Genomic DNA, 23425 nt, shown 5'->3' with positions numbered 1-23425 from the left:
GATCATAACCAGTGTGTATATAAGATCCTATGGACATATTTAAAAGCCCTGATTAGGAGATTAGGAGATAATTATTAAATGATTAAACCGATGACTTTTAACATCAGAACATAATCTCACAAAACATTTTATTTTGGCTTTTTAAAAATCAGAAGTAGACAGACTCCTGAATTATCCTCTTTCACATTTATAATAATAACACGAATCATGAATCACAGCGTCGGCTCTCTGATTCCGATCAAATCCAAATCAAACTAAAGCAATTTAAAAAAATTTTTAAAACCAAATAAAATCTAAAATTAAATTCAACCAAATCTAATCAAACCGAACCAAATCAAATCAAAGAGATAGACAGACAGACAGACAGACAGACAAAAAGATAGCTAGACAGACAGAGAAATAGATAGATAGATAGATAGATAGATAGATAGATAGATAGATAGATAGATAGATAGATAGATAGATAGATAGATAGATAAGACAGACATAAGATAGACAGACAGACAGACAGACAGACAGACAGACAGATAGACAGATAGATAGATAGATACTTTATTTATCCCAATGGGAAATTTACAACTTCCAGTAGAATCCATAATCAAAGGTAATAATCAAATCAAATCAAACCAAATCTAATGAAATCAAACTGAAACAAATCAATTCACTTCAAATCAAATCTATTCAAACCAAATTAATTTCAACCAATTCGGAAAAAGTCAAGTCAAAAAGAAAAGTTTCTTTTTTTTATTAAATTGGTTTGATTTGAAGTGAATCAGATTTGGTTCAGTTTGATTTCACTTGATTTGGTTCAAATCAAACCATATCAATTAAATTCAGAAAGATCGATTTGAATTAAATCCAACTCTAACCAATTCATATCAAACCAAACCAAACCAAATCGAGGGGTTTGGTGATGAGAAGATTAGAATATTCTGGAAACTTCTATTCAGATCTTTGCACTGCAGTTGTAAATCTGGGGAAACTCTTAGAACAGTAAAAAAGAAAAAAAAGAAGAAAAAGAAAAAAAAAAAAAGAGCTCTTGAGCCTTAATTGCACACAGAACCCCCTGAAGCTCAGATACGCCACCGAGAGAACCGGAGTGGAGTTACACCGCTGCAGAGCTCCAGAGATGAACATCTGATATGAGGAACATGAGGAAAACCGCGACATGCAACTCGGCGATTCTTCCTACTAAGATTGTTTAGCAACACGAATTGTGTAATATAAAATACGCCCACACGGCGAGCATAGTTCAACGAAGAGCAACCAAACAGGTCGAGCCAGCGATCGTTTCGTACCGAACGAGTCAGGACAGTTGTAGAGAACAGCATGTTCAGCATCGCGTGTTAGACATGCGTGGAACAGTTTTATACTTCAATCTGCACTGCAATACAACTCTGTCATCAGGCCACGCCCCCTTTAATTAATGTCTGGAAGTATGATGTATCTGTGCGTTCACATCCTCCTGAGAAGGAAGATAGACAGACAGACAGACAGACAGAGAGAGAGAGAGAGACATTCAGACTGACATTCAGATAGATAGATAGACAGGCAGGCAGACAGACAGTCAGAGACAGACAGATAGACATATAGATATATACTGTAGATACTTTATTCATCCCAATGGGACATTTACAACTTCCAGCAGTTTCCACAAACACAGGTAATAATCAAATAAAATCAAACCAAATGAAATGAAATCAATGTGAACCAAATCAATTCACTTCAAATCAAATCTTTTTAAACCAATTTATAAAAAAAAAAAAACCAAATCAAATTGAACCAACACAGTCAATTCAAGTCAAGAAACTTTTATTTTTGACTTGACTTTTTCTGAATTGGTTCGATTTGATTTTTTGTTAAATTAAATCGGGTTGATTTGAATAGATTCGATTTGAGGTGAATTGATTTGGTTCACCTTGATTAGATTTGGTTTGATTTGAATTAAACGACGTCATGTACCAAGGTGAAGCTTCTCTTAATTAGTTACAAAAAAAATACGATCTTTTCGTCGTAACTTAAGCTCACCTTATGATCACGAGAGGCATGATGACTCTACTGTTACTGAGCTCTCTTTCTAAGTGTGTTTCTTGCATTCTCATTCTGATTGATCAACACCACGGGGTTATATATGGATCATATATGCGTTAGGTGTAACACACTGCTATTTTTATCCTAACATAATGACAGAAACTTGCATGGAAGATGCTTGGTAGTCTAAAAAGAAATTTTGAACAACAACAAAAAAAACGTAGATTCACTGATATGGTGAAGATTAATTAACATTTTAGGAAGGAGTCTCCAGTTTCAGCACTTTTCTGCAGTCACTCTAACATGTGAAACGTCTTACTTACTAACCTCGTGAGAGGAAAGAAAAAGAGATGCTAGTGAGGGAATGATAGTTTGCAGCTGCAGTAATAAGAAAAAAAATAAAGAAAAAAATAATAAAATATATAAAAAAATAAAATAAAATAAATTAAATAAATAAACAAGCAACTAATGAGATAAATTTGCAACTATAATTATTTATAGTGATGAAACAAGTGTCATTCAACAAAAACATTAACTGAAAGGTTAATAAAGGGGGATTAAAAAAAACACCAGTTTGTAAACATGACTAAATGAAACTCTACACCGTCCCCATTTATTACACGTCTTAACCTTTTCATCATTTATCCTGGGTGCCAATCATTCTGAATGCAGTTTTAAAACCAATCGTTAAATTCAGATAAAAGTTTCATTCAGTGAAAGTAAAGGGAAAGAGGAACGTCAGAGGAAAAAGCAGAGCCATGAGGCATGGAGAAAGACAGAAGAGGTTTTAATCGAGCTGTTAATTGAGTTCTAGTGGAAAACTCTGCAAAACAAACCGATTTAAAAATACACGTTTACCCAGGTGGAATCACGCGCTTACAAAACCACCACACTGCTTTCTTTCTCAGGAAATCTGGCCCTACCTACACACACACACACACACACACACACATACGGCGGATGTTCTTTTTTGCAGCACGCCTCTGTCCCACATCCCAGCTCGAATCTCAGGAAGCAGATGGCTCCTCTTCCCTTCCTGTCCCTCACACCGTTCCCACAATCCAGATGAAAGTGAGAAAAAAAAAAAAACTCCACCAAGATCAGCAATAGTGTAGAGAACACACACACACACACACAAGCGTTTTGTGTTACACAACCGCATGCTGCAGTCTAACGGATAAAGCAGTTAGCAGTAAAACTCCTTCTGCTCTTGAGCAGGTTCCTCTGTCACACTGAACATTAGATTTATTACATTAACTCTTCATCAGGGAAGGAGTCTCCAGTTTCAACGCTGTGTAACAGTCTCTTTCTTTCCCTACTTTCTTTCTTTCTTTCTGTTCTTTCTTTCTTCTTTTCTTTCGCTACTTTATTTATTTCGCTTCTTTTCCCCCCTTCTTTCTTTATTTTGCAACTTTCTCTCTCTCTCTCTTGCTTTATTACCCTGACTGTAGTGTCTACAATGTTGCCAAAGCTGCTTGAAGTATCAATAGTGAACATCAAAAGATCAAAAAAGAGAAAAAAGGAACAATCCTCCTCCTCCCCACTACAGTAAGCAATCAATTAAATACCATAATAATTATAATAATAAAAATAATATAAACAAGTGGAACATTGAACAGGAGACTTATTTCTCTCGCTCTCACATTCCCCATTCTCTTTCTCTCTCTCTCTCTCTCTCTCTTAAAGTGGTACATGGTAAAACTAGAAGTGAGTAGAAAAGGTTTCCTGGTATTTTCTCAGCAAACACACCAACCTGGGCAAGGGTTTGAGAGAATGATCTTAGAGCAAAGTGTGAAAAAGCTTTAGCCTGAACAGTGGCCTAAAGCAATACCACACACACACACACACACACACACACAAACAAACATTACGCTGTGCTGTTACAGTAGAGATTTGGGTCAAACATCAACCACAGAGCAGCAGTGGGAAATATTTGGAAAATGATCTCAGAGGATCCGTGAGCTAATGTTTCACCCTCAGATTCAGAGTGTAGAAGAATTGAAATCGTTTCTAATTCACGTGTCGCAACTCTGCTTTTTTGTTTGTTTGTTTTTTCCTCATCGAGGGACGATCGAGTTGTAACATGCACGTCAGCCGTTTACACGTGTGGCCCGCTGTATCATTAGAACGTCTCTGGAACGATGTCAATTTCATTGAAAAGCACACGACGCGTCTGTCAACACTCCCTCAGGGCCGCTGGATGAACATCCGGACGATTCGGAAAGCTCTTCAACGACAAGAAGGAAACAACATGGAGTTCATTCACTCTGTCTTTTCACTGGGAGGAAAAAGTGGTGCACTGGAGGAGAGAGTCAGAGAACAGGGGAAGTTCAGAAGGTCAAAAAATCCAAGCCTGGACAACTGACGTCAGTGAGTGACCTCTCTCTCTCTTTCTCTGTTTCTTTCTCACTCACTCAATCTCTTTCTCTCTCTATTTCTCCCTCTCTTGTTCTCTCTCTCTTTCTTTCTCACTCACTCTTTTTCTCTCTCTATTTCTCCCTCTCTTGCTCTCTCTCTCTCTCTATCGTTGTCTCTTCCTCACTTTCTTTCTCTCTCCCGCTCTCTCATTCTCTATCTTTCTCTCTCCCTCTCTCTCATTCTCTATCTTTCTCACTCACCCTCTCTATCGTTCTCTCCCTCTCTCTCATTCTCTCTCTCTCTCTTTTTCTCACTCACTCACTCTCTTTCGTTCTCTCTCCCCCTCTCTCTATTTCTCACTTTCTTTCTCTCCCACTCTCTCATTCTCTATCTTTCTCTCTCTCTCTCTCTTTTTCTCACTCACTCACTCTCTTTCATTCTCTCTCCCTCTCTCTATTTCTCACTTTCTTTCTCTCTCCCTCCCTCTCATTCTCTATCTTTCTCTGTCTCTATTTCTCTCTCCCTCTCTTTCATTATCTTTCTCTCTATTTCTCTCCCTCTCTTTCTCTCACACACTATCTTTCTCTCTCCATTTTACTCTCTCTTTTTTCTCTCACTCACTCACTCTGTCTCTCACTCTCTTTCTCTCTCTGTCTTTCTCACTCTCCATCTTTCTCTCTCTCTCTTTCATTAACTGGAGGTCTGTATGAATCCCCCTCCCCGGCCCCACTCTCGTGAGTGGCTCTGATCGTGAACTAGTGGCTCTGAACCGTTACAAGGTCATACAAACTCGCTCAAAAGCATTCCTGAGCTTAATAGGTCACTACACTAATAGCTGATGTGCGGGGGGACGCAGGACACGCAGATGAGTATCTGTCCGATGTGGGGTGAAAAAAAAGACTAGAGTTAGCGATGTGTCCTGTATAACAAACAGCTAGCACAGTATCCAGAGATGGATCATAAAGGTTTCGCACCGTGTGTGGAGTCGAGTGTGAGAAACTTAAATTCTTGCCAAATGTTCGATATTTTAATCATTTTGTTTGAACTGAAGCAAAATGGCTTAGTTGTATAGAATTAGAAAATAGTTAAAATAAATAAATATAAAAAATAATAATAAATATAAATAAATAATAAATAATATTTATATTTAGTAATAAACATTTCATCTGGAAATTTATTCTATAAATTTCCTTAGAGTTATTAAATGTTCGAGAGCGAGTGATGGGTCCAAGCATCAGACATCATCTCCCTGTGATGCAGCTCAGCTCGGAGTCTTTACACGGTCAGTTTTAATTAATGACCAGCATTTCACACATGTAGCTGAACTCATTAACAGAAGGGTGTGTTATTTACCATGGCTAAACACAGCATGGGAAAAAAACACACACTAAACACCCCTACTGTACCAGTGAGTCGGTCATCAGGGATCGGTTCATTAGGAGTCTGACTGATCTGATCATTTTTGGTCTTCTCACCAGGATGACACGCTGTCCAACTCACGGTCACTGTGAGATAGAAAGCAAAGAAAACAGGAAGCAAATGGAGAAAAGTCTCTAAGTTTTATCTGGAGATAAGAAGGGAAACCTGGGCTGATGAACACAAACCGGCTCCTGGGATGATTTCCAAGAAAAAGTCACATGACCTCGATGTACAGTTCCTACATGTTTGTGTGTAACCTTTACCTCTGATAATTACACAGCTACACTCTCAATACACTCCCCCTCTCTCTCTCCCTCGATCCCCCCTCTCTCATTCTCTCCTTTCTCCCATTCCCTCTCTCTCTCTTTTTCTCATTCCTTCCTCTCTCATTCCCTCTCTCTCTCCTTTTCTCATCCCTTCCTCTCTCTCTCTCATTTTCTCATTCCTTCCTCTCTCATTCCCTCTCTCTCTCCTTTTCTCATCCCTTCCTCTCTCTCATTTTCTCATTCCTTCCTCTCTCATTCCCTCTCTCTCTCCTTTTCTCATCCCTTCCTCTTTCTCTCAATCCCTCATTCCTTCCTCTCTCATTCCCTCTCTCTATCCCTTTCTCATTCCCTCTCTCTTTTTCTCATTCCCTCTCTCTCCCCTTTTCTCATTCCTTCATCTCTCTGTCCCCCTCTCTCTCCTTTTCTCATTCCTTCATCTCTCTGTCCCTTTCTCATTCCCTCTCTCTCATTCCCTCTCTCTCTACATTTCTCATTCCTTCCTCTCTCTCATTCCCTCTATCTCTCCCCCTTTCTCATTTCTTCTTCTCTTCCCCCTCTCTCACTCCCGCTCACACCCCCCACACCCTCCCCCTCATTCCCTCTCTCTCTTTCTCTCCTTTTCTCATTCCCTCCTCTCTCCCATTTCCCCTCCCTTTCTCATTCCCTCCTCTCTCCCTATCTCATTCCCTCCTCTCCCTCCCTCTCATTCTCTATCACTCATTCTTTCTATCTTTCTTTCCCACTCCCTCCCTTTCCACCCCCCCACTCCCTCCATCACCCTCTCACTCCCTCTACACCCTCTATCTATCTATCTATCTATCTATCTATCTATCTATCTATCTATCTATCTATCTATAAATTAAAACACAAAACCACTGAGACGTAGATGTCTGGATTCATCAAAAATCAGCTGGTCAATACATCACGCTGTTCATCATATACACTGTTATTAATTAAAGAAACCTGAACTCCTGACCACATCCACCCCTCTGAAATATTTGGAATATTCCACAAAGTCACATGATCAACATCATCCGGGCTTCCTGAAGATCACGAAATAATAATTAAATAAATAAATAAATAATTTTTAGTTCATTTAAATAAATAATTTTAAGTTAATCCAAAAGAATGTCATGAGCATGTAACAATTGATCTTTGCTAGTTTTACACTAAAAAAACCTCTACACTAAAACACTAAACAGTTACTCACTACACAGCAAAACAACTTGAGATCATGTTCCTGGAGATGATTTCCGACACTTTTTCAACGGCTAAATGTGTTTTCTTAAACTGAACGCTTAAAAAAATGCAAACTTTTAAGAGTCACAGTGGCTAAAAGACAGTGTAGTCATGGACTCCTTCGTTCCACATGACGGAAGATGCGACATCAAGACATCTTCCAAGACATCATCATTAATTAATAATAAGAGGCCATAAAGTGGCTCATTCACCTTTTATTATCTCAAATAACTCCAAAGATCATAGAACATTAACCAGAATAATCTAACAAGAGGCCTAAAAAAATCACAGAGGGGGATTAATATCTAGTAATTTAGTGTGTATTATGGTGTAGTGTTGATCATTATAAGGTTATAAGTAATAAATATGCATACGATACAGTACATATATAATATCCTATAAAGACATTTAATCTCCTCCCTGTCCCTCAGATCAGCTGAGACTCACGGATCTTCAGGCTTGGACTGGAACCGACGACGATCCCATGGATCGGCGGAAGACGTCCTGGAGACGGGATCCTTCAAGGAAAGGAAGAAGCGGGAAGAAGAGAGTGAGGAAATCCTGTATCTCAGTCACACAGCATTAGATACTGCATTAGATATCAGATATTCTGATCAATCTTTTTTAGAAACACGCAGTCTTCTGTACGTCCTGATGTAATGACAAATGCTAGAATTATAAATCAGGAAGTCTCAGAGAAACTCGACTCACAGAGAAATCTGTCCTTAAACAAGGTCAATCTCGTGTGAGGTTTCACACTCTGCTTATACTTCATCCACAATTGATCCTGGCTCTTCATAAATCTGACGTTTCACCGCCGTACTTTCCTAATCCCAGGATTAAAGTTCTTCTTATTGTCAACAACCGTGATTGAATAAAATCACACAAGTGACAGCTTTAAGTAGCGGCTAGTCTCACAGTTTTGCTTTAGTGAGAAAGAAAATGTCACCATGTTAATCCTCCGTGGTTGGGTTTTAAGCCTCATGAGATGCACAAATGAAAGAAAACAAAGAAATGAAAAGAAAGGGGAAAAAAAACAAAACTTAAACCTTTCAACTAGTGTTCACGTAAAAGCACACAGAGCTTGTGATATGAGGTACTGCAATTACTGTAGCTGTAAAGTCCTAACGCCGCTAACATCGTTTCACACTGTACACATGAGTACATGTGGATTACACCAAAATAAAACTTTAAATAAATAAATAAATAACTTTAATAAATAACTTTTTCCATTTGTAAATTATTGGAACCTAATCAGGGTTGAAAAGAAATCACCCCACAGATCAAACTAACTTATAAAACTCGGTGTGTAACAGGCGCTTCAAGGTGTACTAGCAGTTAGCATGGATAACATAATTTAATCAGGAAACCAGTGATAATGTTTCCAGAAAAAAAAATCATCAATTCATTTCAGACAAAATTTCAGCTTAAACCCAACAAGAAACCATGTTCCAGTATGTTCCACCTTTGTGTGACACTAATTGCAGGCCGCTAGTATCTTCTGCTTAGCTAGGTGACATGGCTAAAGTTAGCAGTTGTTATAGTTGTATGAGGCACAAATGTTTTGCTAGCAGTTTTGAGGTTTAATTAAGATTTTAAAATATACAGCATTGTGCAGAAGTCTTCCGTGAAGTAAAGATGTCTTCAAGAATAATTCAACGAAATATTTTAGTTTTTCTTTTATAAATAAATGATAAACATAACATATAAATATATTTCTAATATATAATAATATATAAATATTAATAAATAAATAAGTAAATAATTTATTAATAAATAAATTCAGGTTTTTTTCTCAAGGATGAAATGATGTGACTTTTTTTCAAACTTTTTTCCGATAAATATCTAATGAATAAATTTATATTCATTTCTTCTTTTAATGTAAGTTTCTGATGTAGCTGGTTATTGATGACTCCTCTTCCTTCTACACCTGCAATCTTTCTTAATTAAATGTTCAAGCTAATAATAGCTAGTTAAGTGAAATCTTAAATAAATAAATAAATAATTTCGGGAACAGCTTTATTACACCATTTTTCCATCTCGTTTTTCCTGTTTAAGACGTGTGAGAAAAGCAGATCAGGACAACGCTGCAGAAGGAAAGACAGGATTTCATGCTGTAATTTTTTTAATGATTTTAGGATCTCCTCTACAGAAGCGGAGAATGTTTTGATTGGCGACTTGACTCGTTATAAACAACAGAGAGTAAGCGGTAAAAGCAGTAAACTCTCACAGAGGCTTCCGGTCCCTCCGCTAACATGAGCTTTCCTTACAGCTTCCTCTTCTCTCTCCATCTCTCAACCCCCCCCAGAGAGATATTTCTTTTTTATCTGATGTAAATGTCAGCAAAACTAGTTAGTTCCTGTTCTCAGGTTATAAGCAACCACTTAGGTGGATAAGCAACCTTCTGACCAATCAGAGTGGAGAATTCGCTGTGGTATGAAGAACATTTGTATGAAACAAGCTCTGATTAAAACCATGCTTTGTTGCAGCTCCATAACACCTGGTCCTGTAGAGAGAGAGAGAGAGAGAGAGAGAGAGAGAGAGAGAGAGAGTGTGTGTGTGTCTACCAGCTGTCCCACACACTGAGCGCCACTCTGATTGTGTGTAGGAGATTATCTTAAAGACTTCATGCACACTGAATTTAAGCCGTATGCCGCCGTGGTGAGATGCTTTGCTCCGAGCCTGCGGTGAAGCTCCGAATCTCTGCTTTATTTCAGGATAAACAATCGATGTCCACAAAAAGCCGGAGCCATGCGGAGACAGCAGCTCCAGACAGACTGAAGGAAAGAGAGAGGCCCGGCTCTTAGAGCAGTGCCGAGGGCTAATCCTGAGTGACGGCGCTCCAGCCTGGCAAATAAACACGAGGAGGGATTATTAAGGGGGGTTGATAGAAATGAGATCAGAGGAAGGTTAATGTTGTTTGACAGAAAGCACGCCTGGCACCAAGGTGGGCACAGATTAGTGAAAACAGAAGTGACATTATATTACAGCTCTGAGCCAAGTCTGGTCTGACTCGCCTTTTTCACCTGCTCACTCTCTCTCCTTTCTCACACTCTCGTGATACCGGGTGCCTTGTCTCTTACAGCGATCATATGAGTTTAATAATATATTAAGGGGGGGGGGGAAGCGGGGGGCAGAGGCAGACAGAGAGATTTTAAAGGGAGAGAGGGAGGAGAGAAGGCTAGACAGACAGACAGACAGACACTAACTTTTAAGTAGCTTGGTGAAAAAAAGTGAATGCACATATCTCCATTATCTCAGAAACACTGCAGTGACTTTCCAAGCCGTGGAGAAGACTTTTAACATTCAACTAAAAAAGTGACATGTCGGAAAAACATTACTTCATGTAACGTGATGTCATCTCTGTGCTAGCTTTATTTAATGTTGCTGTTGTTATGGTTACCACCCACCATATTAAAAGCTGAATTGAGCGTTCTGACTACTCGTAACATCAAAGCAAACAAACCAGTGAACAAAAACAACAACAAAAAAACAAAAGCAGAGTCTTTGGAAACTGAAGTTTCAAATTGGATTATTATATAATCCGTTCATTTAACAGCTTGAGGCCCTTCATACAGAACAAACAGCTCCAGTTCTCTGTGTGGAGCCTTCTCTCCACTCCACAAAGCTTTTTTCCATTATCTGATGACGTTCTCAGCGCTAAAAGGAAAGCGGCTGAGATTTCACCGTGCAGAAATTTAGGAAGGGGACGCAGCTGCATGCTTCTTTAAGGAAGCCGAGGTCAGTGCATTACACATGACTGCGTGAGAAACGTTTGCTCTACTCACATTCGCTGCGAGTTAAGCGCCTCAGGAACGGGACAAAGTCCAGGAAAAAGCTTTCGCCGTCACCTGGAGGAGCGATGAATTATATTAACACACTTCAGCAGACATTTCACAGAGCTGATCCTTAACAAGCTTATTTCTTATCTTGTTTTTATATCTATCTAGATTTTATATCTATATATAATACAACATAAATGAATAAATTATATTTAGATATAAAATATAGATAGATATAAAAAGGTTTAGCCAAATTTACTTGATCAGTGAAAACATCAATTACCTCTTTTTCCCACAACACAGCTACGGTTTCAAACATTACCATGTGTTATTACGTTATACGAGTTACCAGCTAAACAACCGGGTTTCTAGGCAACTGCAGCAACTAATGATGACTAACGTTGATTAATAGCCTGCTTTCACACTAAGCACTGCCATCATTAACAATGATGATGATGATAATGTGGAAGAGGAAGAGGCGGCTGCTTGCCTCTGCTTCACTTTATTCTCGCTCACCAACTAGACTGACTTTTATTCCTCCACGCTGTTACCCCAAACGGTCACCTGACTGGTCAAGCGTATTTAAAAAGAGTCACTTATGGCTTCTTTAAATTCTCTGAACCCCTCTGAACTGACCGTCTTGTAGCAGCTTCGTGAGGGATTATGTATAAATGTTGTGTGATAGCAGCCTTAGGCTCCGCCCCCAAGGCGGAACTGCACCAAAAGCTAGAGTTTGATCTTAAATATGGAGATACACATTATCCTTGTTATATTATAAATCTTATTTGGAGCACTCTTTCTGTTTAGGGATGCCTGGTGTGGATAAAATGGACCTAAATTACTTTCGTATCTAAAGACAGATTACAGTCCTGGATTAAGTGCTGGAACTTTCTATTAAATTGCTAATCGCTAGGGTATAAAGACAACACAGGAGTTAAAACACATCCCGGAAAAAAAAGGCTGATCCCAGCTGAGCGTGGAAAAACCCCCACAAGAGCAGATGGGAAACGGTGTGAAATTCAGAAGAGTGTCATGAATAAGTCAGAGCTGTGGGGTTGGGTGGTGTGAGACAGTGGAGTAGTCATGTTTCCCTGGGGAAGAAGGTCTGTCTGCGTCCCTGATCCTGCTCTCAGGACGCTTCCTGGGCTTCCTGTGTGTTGTTTGGGTTCAGAACTGCCTGACTGACTGTCTGTGGCATCGGCTGTGGATGCGGGAGGATGAGAGACATGCAGGACCTCCACCCCTCTCACTCCGCACCCTTATACTCACTAACGCTCACATACATCATGTGAAAAAGGATGTGAGATCATGCAGGCGCTTAGTACAAAGCAACTCAAGTGCAATACACATCCGAGCTCGGGTAGGGTTGCCAGATGTGTGCTAATCCTAACCTGGGTTTCACACATGGAATGTTTGCTGTGATCCGAATACGAGTTTGATTGTTCCTGGTTGCTTTTTAATTTTTTGATGCTAGAAACATGAAAAACAAATATCAATATCACCACAAGATAAATGAGTAAAATTCTAATTGCATCAAATATGCATCTGCTTGGTAATTTAGAGGTCAGTGAGACTTTTTTGTTTTGAGATAAATATTTAAAGCTTTTTATAAAATTTATAATGATTATGATATCAATATCATGTATAAAAAATACACTTTTTCTTTTGATTCATAATTATAAATAATACATTCATTAATAAAATTAAAATAAATAATATGAATACAATAAATTTTAGATTTTTTTGAAAAATAAAAAAGAAATAAAATAAATATAAATAAAAAAAGAATGATTATAAATTTGCATTTTAACCAACAAACTATATTTTTAGTTTGATTTATTTATTAATTTCCAATTTTAAATGAGATTTATTTGATGAACTTACTATTTAACAACTCTATTATTATTAGTTATTTTTATACCACAGTAATTTTATTGCTAGCTTCTTGTTAGTGAATCTCCATCAACTCACGTATCCTTTATCATACTGATAACTTTAAAAAATCATATGATATTTTTTTTATTTTTTATTTAAAAGCACAAAAAATAAACGTTCACTGCAAAAAAATAAATAAATAAAAAAAACCCAAAAAACCCCAAAACGATTTCTTAGCAAATGTATCTGGAATAAAGGAAATGTTATGTAATAATTATTTTAATTTCTATTTCTATAACAAATAAAAGAGTGTCCAGCCTTTTTCTGGACAAATTCAAGCATCAAACTCTCTAAAATACGTAAATAAGCAAAATGATGTTAATAGCAGATGAGGAGCGGAAGCTTGAAAATAGAAATAGAAAATAGACTTAATTGTATAATTTGTGTAAAAACACACATATTTAATTAAAAAGTAATAGTCACTGGATTTGTCTATATTAAAGATACTTCTTAAAATATTTTCTTTTATTATATACTATATTTATAAATTAATATTTATATTTCTGCATTTTTCTAACTTTTTATTAAAAAACCTTTGATATTTTTACAATATTCTTTTTTTATATTATTTATGATCAACTTCAGACTTTATATCATAACAGATGGGAATATCGTGTTTTAAAAGCAGAAAAAAGCCACATACTTAAAAAAAAAAAAAAAAAAAAAAAAAAAAAAAAAAAATCATGTATATTATAGAATTTCTGTAGAGCGTCTCATACACCTGAACAACAAGGCCACCTGTGCAACAAATCCAGTCGTGAAATTTCCTCGCTCCTAAATATTCCACAGTCAACTGTATTATAAGAACGTGGAAGTGTTTGGGAACGACAGCAACCCAGCCACGAAGTGGTAGGCCACGTAAACTGACGGAGCGGGGTCAGCGGATGCTGAGGCACATAGTGCGAAGAGGTCGCCAACTTTCTGCAGAGTCAATCGCTACAGACCTCCAAACTTCATGTGGCCTTCAGATTAGTTCAAGGACAGTGCGCAGAGAGCTTCATGGAATGGGTTTCCATGGCCGAGCAGCTGCATCCAAGCCATACATCACCAAGTGCAATGCAAAGCGTCGGATGCAGTGGTGTAAAGCACACCGCCACTGGACTCTAGAGCGGTGGAGACGCGTTCTCTGGAGTGACGAATCACGTTTCTCCATCTGGCAATCTGATGGACGAGTCTGGGTTTGGCGGTTGCCAGGAGAACGGTACTTGTCTGACTGCATTGTGCCAAGTGTAAAGTTTGGTGGAGGGGGGATTATGGTGTGGGGTTGTTTTTCAGGAGCTGGGCTTGGCCCCTTAGTTCCAGTGAAAGGAACTCTGAATGCTTCAGCATACCAAGACATTTTGGACAATTCCATGCTCCCAACTTTGTGGGAACAGTTTGGAGCTGGCCCCTTCCTCTTCCAACATGACTGTGCACCAGTGCACAAAGCAAGGTCCATAAAGACATGGATGACAGAGTTTGGTGTGGAGGAACTTGACTGGCCTGCACAGAGTCCTGACCTCAACCCGATAGAACACCTTTGGGATGAATTAGAGCGGAGACTGAGAGCCAGACCTTCTCGTCCAACATCAGTGTGTGACCTCACAAATGCGCTTCTGGAAGAATGGTCAAAAATTCCCATAAACACACTCCTAAACTTTGTGGACAGCCTTCCCAGAAGAGTTGAAGCTGTTATAGCTACAAAGGGTGGACCGACGTCATATTGAACCCTGTGGATTAGGAATGGGATGTCACTTAAGTTCATATGCGAGTCAAGGCAGGTGAGCGAATACTTTTGGCAATATAGTGTATTTGTGTGTATGTCTATGTATGTGTGTGTGTATATATATATATATATATATATATATATATATATATATATATGTGTATGTATGGGTGTGTGTGTATGCTTGTATGTGTACGTGTGTGTGTGTGTATGTATGTATGTATGTGTATGTATGGGTGTGTGTGTTTGTGTATGTATGTATGTGTCTATGTGTATGTGTAGTGTATGTATGTGTATGCGTGTATGTGTGTGTATGTGTATGTATGTGTGTGTGTGTATGTAGGCCTCTAGGGTTAGGCAGAGGATACGGGTGCTTTTAACATTATCTTTATTTTAACGTGACTGCTGTCATAACCGAGAGCCGGGCTTCTTTCACCTTTCCGCCACATCGCAACTTTTCCACACAGTCAGAGTGTGTGTCTGTGTGTGTGTGTTTTACAGAAGATCTACAAGAACCATGAACCTCAGTTCTTCAGGTTGGAAAAGACGTTGAGGTGAACAGGAAGTGGAACTAAACACTTGTTCATTAGAAGAGTAAATAAACACAAGGCCAGAGCTGTCCAGCTGCAGATGTCAGACACATTAATGACTCTCATTCTTTCATTTCCACTACAGAGGAATTTAACCCTTTGAGTCATGCACTGAAAGTTAAAACCAGATCAGATTTTTGTTTTTCTCACACACACACACACACACACACACCACACCAGTTTAAACCCTTGGTTTGAGATAAATATCTCATATATAAAGTTATATATAAAGTTTCATCTAATATCATGGTTCGTGATGGACACATGATCAGAGAGTCTTATTTGGAAAAAGAAGAAAAAAAAAAAAAACTATGCTACAGTTCACTCTCTTCTGATTGGTTAATGACGATGATGTGCAATTTACACACAGGTGAGAAGTGTTAAAGACCAGGTGAACTTGCAGCGCTTCTCACAGCTTCTTTTCTTCTAGCATATTTCCTATATTTTATATTCTAGTTTTGCATTTTTATTTAATTTTTTTCTTATATTTTATATTCAAGTTCTACATTTTTATTTAAATTATTTATTATATTTTATATTCTAGATTTATATTTTTATTTAAATTATTTATTATATATTCGACTTTTCCATTTTTATTTAAATTATTTATTTTATATTCTAGTTTTACATTTTTATTTAAATTATTTATTTTAAATTCTAGTTTTACATTTTTATTTAAATTGTATTTCTTATATTTTATATTCTAGTTTTACATTTTTATTTAAATTGTATTTCTTATATTTTATATTCTAGTTTTACATTTTTATTTAAATTGTATTTCTTATATTTTATATTCTAGTTTTACATTCTATTAAATTTCTTATATTTTTTTATTCTAGTTTTACACTTTTATTTAAATTATTTCTTATATTTTATATTCTAGTTTTACATTTTTATTTAAATTATTTCTCATATTTTATATTCTAGCCTTCCATCACATGACAGTTGTAAAGAACATTTCACTGCATGTCACACTGTGCATGATTGTGCATGTCACAAATAAAATTTGAATTGAAACCATCAAGTCAACAAAGGAATGTCTGCAGCAGATAAAGGTTTTTGAGATGGTCCAGTCAGAATCTGTGGGATGAGCTGAACAGAACTCTTGAGGCCCAGCACTGACATTTGGGCTACAATGAAAATCTAATCCTGAGGGATCAAATCAGGCTTTCAGTTAACCAAATCAAATCAGGAATCAAAAAACAAACAGACTAACATGATTAATCAGGATAAATGTACTGAAATAGACTGGGATTGTTCCATAAGGCAACGTGTAGATGAATAGAACGAGAATTAGAACGAGCTTAAGGAAATGTTTAAGCAGCGCTGACAGTTTAGGACTTATTAAAGAGGCCACCATGAGCGCTCGTGCTGCAGGTGAAGCCCAAATGCAGGCTAATGAGTCATGAAGAGTGACTGACGCACGTCTCCACAAGTCTGGACAGAACTTTATATAGCTAATTTCTAACTCTTTAAGCCTTGTACATCTCCTCTTACCTGTGTGGGGCTTCCCGGATCTCCACGCTAGCCTCGTTTCGCCCCAGTTTAGTGCAGGAGGAGTTGGGAGTTCTGGGAGTGCGATGCTGGAGAGATCTGACCCGGGTGGACTGGACCTGGACACCGCTGCGTCTGCGTGCCACACGACCCACGGGACCCGAGCGCAGCCTCCGGAGGGGCATCGGGGAGCTACAGGGAAACACCGGCAGGTTCTTAGCTACAAAATAAAACTTTCATGCATCATTCTAAAGCATTTTATTCTGTATTACATCAACCAGAGCTGTAGACTTCATAAAAAGTGAAAATAAAAAGTCTACACATCCAGCACATTTCAAGTAAAAAGACATTTTGGAGGGAAGAAAGAAAACATTTATAAAGCGGCATGTGACTGAGCTCAGAATTAACTATTAAATGTTTGAATACAGAACATTACAAGAAAAGGCAACAAAGGAATGGCTGCAGAAGATAAAGGCTAATGTTTGGAGAAGGTCCAGTCAGAACCTGTGGGATGACCTCAAGCAAAAGCTCCTGAAACAAGGTGTTAGTTAAAGAGTGTGAACACTTCTGCAAGCTGGCTGTTGTATGTTTGTTTTTTCCCTTAAAACTTTTTCATTTGTTTTTCTCACACACACACACACACACATTCATGCAGGTACACCCACATGTAGACACTCTTACACACACACACACACACTCACTCAAACCTATGTATGTATACCCACATATAGACACTCTTACATATACACACACACTTTCTGTCCCTCTCTATCTCTCTCACACACACACTTATGCATGTATACCTACATGTAGACACTCTTACACACACACACTCTTACACACATGTAGACACTCTTACACACGCACACTCTTACACACACATTTATGCATGCATACCTACATGTAGACACTATTACACACACACTTGCAGCTCTGGAAAAAAATAAGAGAGCACTGCCCAATCTCCAGATTTGAACCCTATGGAATGTCATCAAGAGGAAGATGGATGATCACAAACCATGAAGCAAAGCTGAACTGTTTGCTTTTTTGCAAAAAGAGTGGAATAAAGTTCCCCAACAGCAATGTGAAAGACTGGTGGAGAGCATTGAGACAAAACGCATGCAAATCGGGGTTATTCCACCAAATACTGATTTCTTAATGTTATTTAGCCAAAGCATTAACACAATTTGTCTACAAATTATTTGCATTTTGTTTTATTTGAGTTATTAAAGCTCTGCACATACTGCATGATCTTTGGTTATTTTGATGTGTTGTCATTTCCTTTAAACATACACTCTAAATAACAATAGTTATATTTTGAATTTAGGAGAAATGTTGTCACAGTTTACAAAAAATGAAACAAAACTGTTCATCTCTCCAATACAGGAACCTGGAAGAAAAAAATATAAGAAACTCATTATTTTGCAGTGATCTCTTATTTTTTTTTCCAGAGCTGTATGTATGTATACCCACATGTAGACACACACACACACACCATATTACTAATTACGAAGTGTCAGGTGTCTTGAAGGAATCACCTGCAGGTATCAATACAATCTCTCCATCAACCCCCCCACACACACACACCCACACACACACAGAGGCGGGGCTAGATCACTTGACAGCATGACACCAATTAATCAGCTAAGCATAATGAATATTCACCAAATCTTCACCTAAACAAGAAATTTTATTGTGTAGAACCATGAGCTGGCGTGTTAGTCGAGTACTTACATGTCCAGCAACATTCTAATGCTATATACCAAATATTACACGCTGCTACGGCATTCAGCCGGTTCACCTCTGACGTCAGCGGAGCATCGACCCTTGACCCCTGGGCTCTAACGGTGCTACAGAATTTCACGACACAGCTTCAGTCACACCGCTTCTACTGTACAATCCCACAAACTTCTAAATAAGTGATGCAGAGTCAAATATCCAGTTTCAAGAGAAAAGCAGGCATTTGATCACTGGAGGAAAACCACAGCGCTGCTGAATTCTCAATGCTGATTGGTCAGAAGGTGTTTTATAATATATAACCTATAAATCACGCTAATCGTTAATGTGGTAGCGTTTCTATAGTAACAGCTGATTTACAGGCACTTGTAGATACAGAGAATCTTTCTTCAAATTAAATTAAATGAAAATAAATAATTTAAAATTAATAAATAAAAATAAATAATTTAAAATTAATACAAAAAATAAAGAACGTAAAATTAATAAATACAAATAAATAATAATGTAAAATTAAATACAAATAAAAATTAATACAAATAAACAATAATTTACAATTAAATAAATAAATAAAAATTAACAATTTAAAATTAATACATACAAATAAATAATAATTTCAAATGAAATAAAAAATATACCAAATAATCTCCACATATAAATTAATAAATTAATTAAAAAAAAAAACACACAATAATAAATAGGTTACTGGATATTAAATAATACTATATAGCAAAATCTATTTCTTCTAAATTAATAAATCTTATTCATCACATTAGAGCTTTGGTTGTAATTATTATTATAACACTAAATATTACTGTATAAAAAATAGCTAATTAAAAAAATTAAAGAGAAACTCGACATGCAGTGAACACAGTGATCAGAGAGAACATAAATAACTGCAGTTAGATGAGTAATGATTCATGAGCAGCCTGTTGTCTGTATTTCAGCCTTAATGAAGTTTGCGTTTGCTCGCACCAGATGTCTCGAATCCTCGGCCGTTAGACGGCTCGGTGCCGAAAGATGAAGCACGGTGCCCTTATGCAAACCAAATCATTTCTAAATCAGGATAATTCTCATGCTGAGCTTCCGCTGACCCCTGCTGACCCCCCACCACCTCACCGCCATTCTATTAGCCACTTGGCACTAACTTGGGAGTGCTGAGGAATGACCGGCATGCAGCTGTTTCCCATCATCCTCTGCTCACACAGATTCAAATTAGCGCTCCTGAGCCTGCTGGAGATGTGCATCAACAAACAGAAATGAAGTGACACAAATTCAACAAGTGGTCATGAGATGTTTGAAGCATGATGGCTTTAAAGAACAAATAAATGAAAGAGCTTTAAGAGAATTCCTGAGAAAGAGTTCTGCATTCACAAAGATTTTCCCCAATACATTTTGGATGCCAGACTATCCCTGTAATTCCCTCTAAAACACCCTTCACCTTTATCCACCTGTATTATTGCAGGCTAATAACACTGAGGTCACTTTGAACAACTATAAATAAACTCTTCCAAAACAAGAGCGCTCCTAAAGGTGTGTTCCCCAAATGACGCATTCCGCTAATGTACTAGCGCGACAAAGGTCGTAAAAGAGAAATGACGTTTGGACGGCGCGTGAACTCGATTTTCCAGCGCAGGGCGCACACACACACACGGTGCAGAACCGGAGGAGTGTCTCCCTCTCGGCTAATTCCCACAGCTCGTGACAAGCCTGAGTGGTTGCTCCAGGCTTCTTGGTTCAAAAGACATAAATCACACCAGTTACTGAAACTCAAAAACAAATTAAATAGGCACAGACTTGATTAATGACAGATCTGTAACGCATACGCATCCAAACCGGCAGGTACGAGAGGAGTCGGTCCTGTTGTGAAGCTCGAGGCACTGCACAGGCGTTAATTAATGATTATGGTGCTGGGGCACAGGTGGCACAGTCATTACAGACGTTTCTTCATTAACACAATGACCCTTTTAAATGGGGTGCGGGCGACTAATTTCAGGGTGTTCTCTGTCCTTTTCTTGGTTTCATACACAACTAAACACACACACACACACCTGTCCTCTGTAGCACCTCCATCACCATCCTGAAGGGTAAATGGTCCCTTTCTGGACACAGGTGCATTCTGGGATTGTCTGCTGTGGCTCTTTCTTCTCTGAAACACAACAAAGCACACGTTACTCAGATCCATCGTATAGTATAGTGTCATATTTAAAACAGATTTACAGTATTTACAGTGTGTGTGATTATCATAAGCAAGCATGGACGCGTAATTCCCTATAATAAATTAACAAAATACAGAAAGAACAACTTTCACCCACTTATAATAAAAGTTTAAGGGGTTGAGTTACAGGAAGCGTCACCAAATATTTTACTGATAAACACAAACTTGACATTTTTTTATGCAAAAATATGATTTAGTTGCTTGACAGTTTGACAAAAGAATTCGATAGGACATAATACATCCTGTCCGATTATGGTAATGTTAATGAAGCTTTCTTACAGATATTCTTTTTTTAGTTCATTTGTGAGGGTTTTTTGCACTAATATATGCCCATAAACACATAAGAGTTAAAAGTAAAATGTTTATAAACAAATATGAGTGCTTATAAACAGGATTAGGTTGGTAAATAACTGCTCTGTACAACCGTGGTGAGCAGAAATGCATGGCAACATGTTCAAATTTGAGTCACATCTTTCTCTTCTGTCCACAACTTTGGTCTAGTTATTTCAGTACAGTGTCCACTACACTGGGACTACATTTTACAACCCTGCCCATTGATTGCTATCATGGGACTGATGAGGTCAGATGAGGCATCTCCGGTTAAACTTATTAGTTTCACATCATCATTGGTCAGACGTCACCTTCTCCTGCAGCGGAAGTCCACTGTCCAGCATACTCACTCACAATGGCTAAAAGATACGGCGTTTTTCCTTAAGCTCGGGAAAACTGAATATACAATAAGTAAAAATGAATAAATAAATTGAGACAGATAAGGTACAGTAACAGAAGACCACAGTAACAGTTCCAGTCCTGTCCAGTCCTTGCTCAGTACCCCAGCAGAAGCAGCATGGTGAATCTGGGATTCAAACTCACAACCTTCTGATCAGTAGCCCAACACATTAACCACTTATTATACATACACACATACATTCTTTTTCTTCACATATCCCATCTGAGGAAGTTGAGGTCAGAGCACAGGGGCAGCTATGATACAGTGTCTCTGGAGCACAGAGGGTTAAGAGCCTTGCTCTTAGAGGCAGTGCTTTGGCTTGAACCCTGACCTTCTGATCAACACCACAAACCCTTAATCACTTGAGGCACCACTGCCCTGGGATACACTAGGCATTGATTCAGCCACACTGGAAAGGTCTGACCTGTGTTTTGAGTTGCTTTTCTGCTCACCACAGCTGCAAAGAGTTGTTGTTGAGTTGAGCTAAAGAATCCTCGAACCCGAACTCTATCCACTCTCCTCTGAGCAGCTGCAGAACTCCAGCAGCTGTTAATGAAAAATTCAAAGCAGCTACGCCACTCCAAAAAAAAAAAAGTCGTGGCAATTTTTTTCTTCCTCATTCTTATGTTTGAGCAGATAATTGCACGATTGTGTAAAGTGTTCCTATTGGCTGCTGTCTGGTATCTTAAACATTCTACAAATTTCCCACTTCATAACACACTTTCTTTTGTTCTTGCAGTGCAAAGGGAAACATGCAAATTATCCACAGTACTGAGACAGCTGCAGTATATGTACGTATGTATGTATGTATGCATGTATATACACTAGCGCTCAAAAGTTTGGGATCCCTTGCATATTTCAGCTATAGAGGAAGACTCCATCAGCCAATCCATCTTGTGGGAGATGCTCCAGGAAGCATGGGGTGAAATCTCTTCAGATTATCTTGAAAAATTGACAGTTGCAATGCCCGGGCTATAACTACTGCAAAAGGTGTTTTTTTTTTGATGAAGGCAAAGTTTGAAGAAAACATTCATTTCCATCAAAATCATTATTTCTAACTCTGACATGTCAGCATGTCTTGTTGTTTTTCTATATTTTCTGTTCAAACTAATTTTGTGTGTGTTTCCTTGGAAAACAATAAAATTTTTGAGTGATTCCAAACTTTTGAGCAGTAAAAACAGCCCTGACCCGTCCTGCACTGTGTATTCTGAAACCTTTCTATCAGAACCAGCATTAACTTCTTCAGCAGTTTGATCAACAGTAGCTCGTCTGTTGGATCGGATCACACGGGCCAGCCTTCTCTCCCCACGTGCATCACTGAGCCTTGACCACCCATGACCCTGTCGCCGGTTCACCACTGTTCCCTCCTTGGACCACTTTTGATAGATACTGACCACTGCAGACTGGGAACACCCCACAAGAGCTGCAGTTTTGGAGATGCTCTGATCCAGTGGTCTAGCCATCACAATTTGGCTCTTTGCCAAACTCGCTCAAATCCTTACACTTATCCATTTTTCCTGCTTCTAACATCAACTTTGAGGACAAAATATTCACTTGCTGTCTAATATATTCTATAATAGAATAATAGAAACAGATCAGTACAGCCTCACTCACAGTAAAGTCTGTGTGACAGCACTTCATTTTGAATTATCCATCGATAACAGAAAGAGAGAAAAGGATTTCTGTCACTGTAGAGCTCAAAAGGCTTACATTTACAGAAGATACCGTATAAAACTGTCTGCTGATAATCAGTCCAAAAAAACCATCTCAAACATCAAAGCTCCCTGGGTTTAGATAATCTGACGCAGGTCTTACAGCTAACCTCGTCCTTCTGCTATTAATTCATATTGTTTGAATAAACGGAGGACAGGCGAAATCCTGTACAATCCTGGCATCCACAGGGGCGTGCGAAACAGTAACAGAA

At 38.2% G+C, this 23425-nt stretch overlaps 1 protein-coding gene across 2 annotated transcripts in view; it reads right to left on the bottom strand.

The window, feature by feature from the left end:
- The window catches only part of si:ch211-266k8.4 (carabin), a 71866-nt gene that overhangs the window by 17430 nt on the left and 31011 nt on the right, over nt 1-23425 (bottom strand). The window contains exons 14-16 of one of the 2 annotated variants that reach the window (XM_058396769.1): nt 20605-20702; nt 16823-17011; nt 7514-7831 (exon numbers count right to left, since the gene is read on the bottom strand). In XM_058396769.1, the coding sequence (XP_058252752.1) occupies nt 7741-7831; nt 16823-17011; nt 20605-20702 (378 nt within the window). In that variant the 3' untranslated portion in view covers nt 7514-7740. Of the gene's footprint in view, nt 1-7513; nt 7832-16822; nt 17012-20604; nt 20703-23425 lie in introns of those variants that run through there. The other variant, XM_058396768.1, reaches the window with a different exon arrangement.

Source organism: Hemibagrus wyckioides, linkage group LG08 (assembly GCF_019097595.1).
Source record: "Hemibagrus wyckioides isolate EC202008001 linkage group LG08, SWU_Hwy_1.0, whole genome shotgun sequence".
In the NCBI taxonomy this organism is placed as follows: Eukaryota; Metazoa; Chordata; class Actinopteri; order Siluriformes; family Bagridae; genus Hemibagrus; species Hemibagrus wyckioides.
This window is presented reverse-complemented; position numbering and strand designations above follow the sequence as displayed.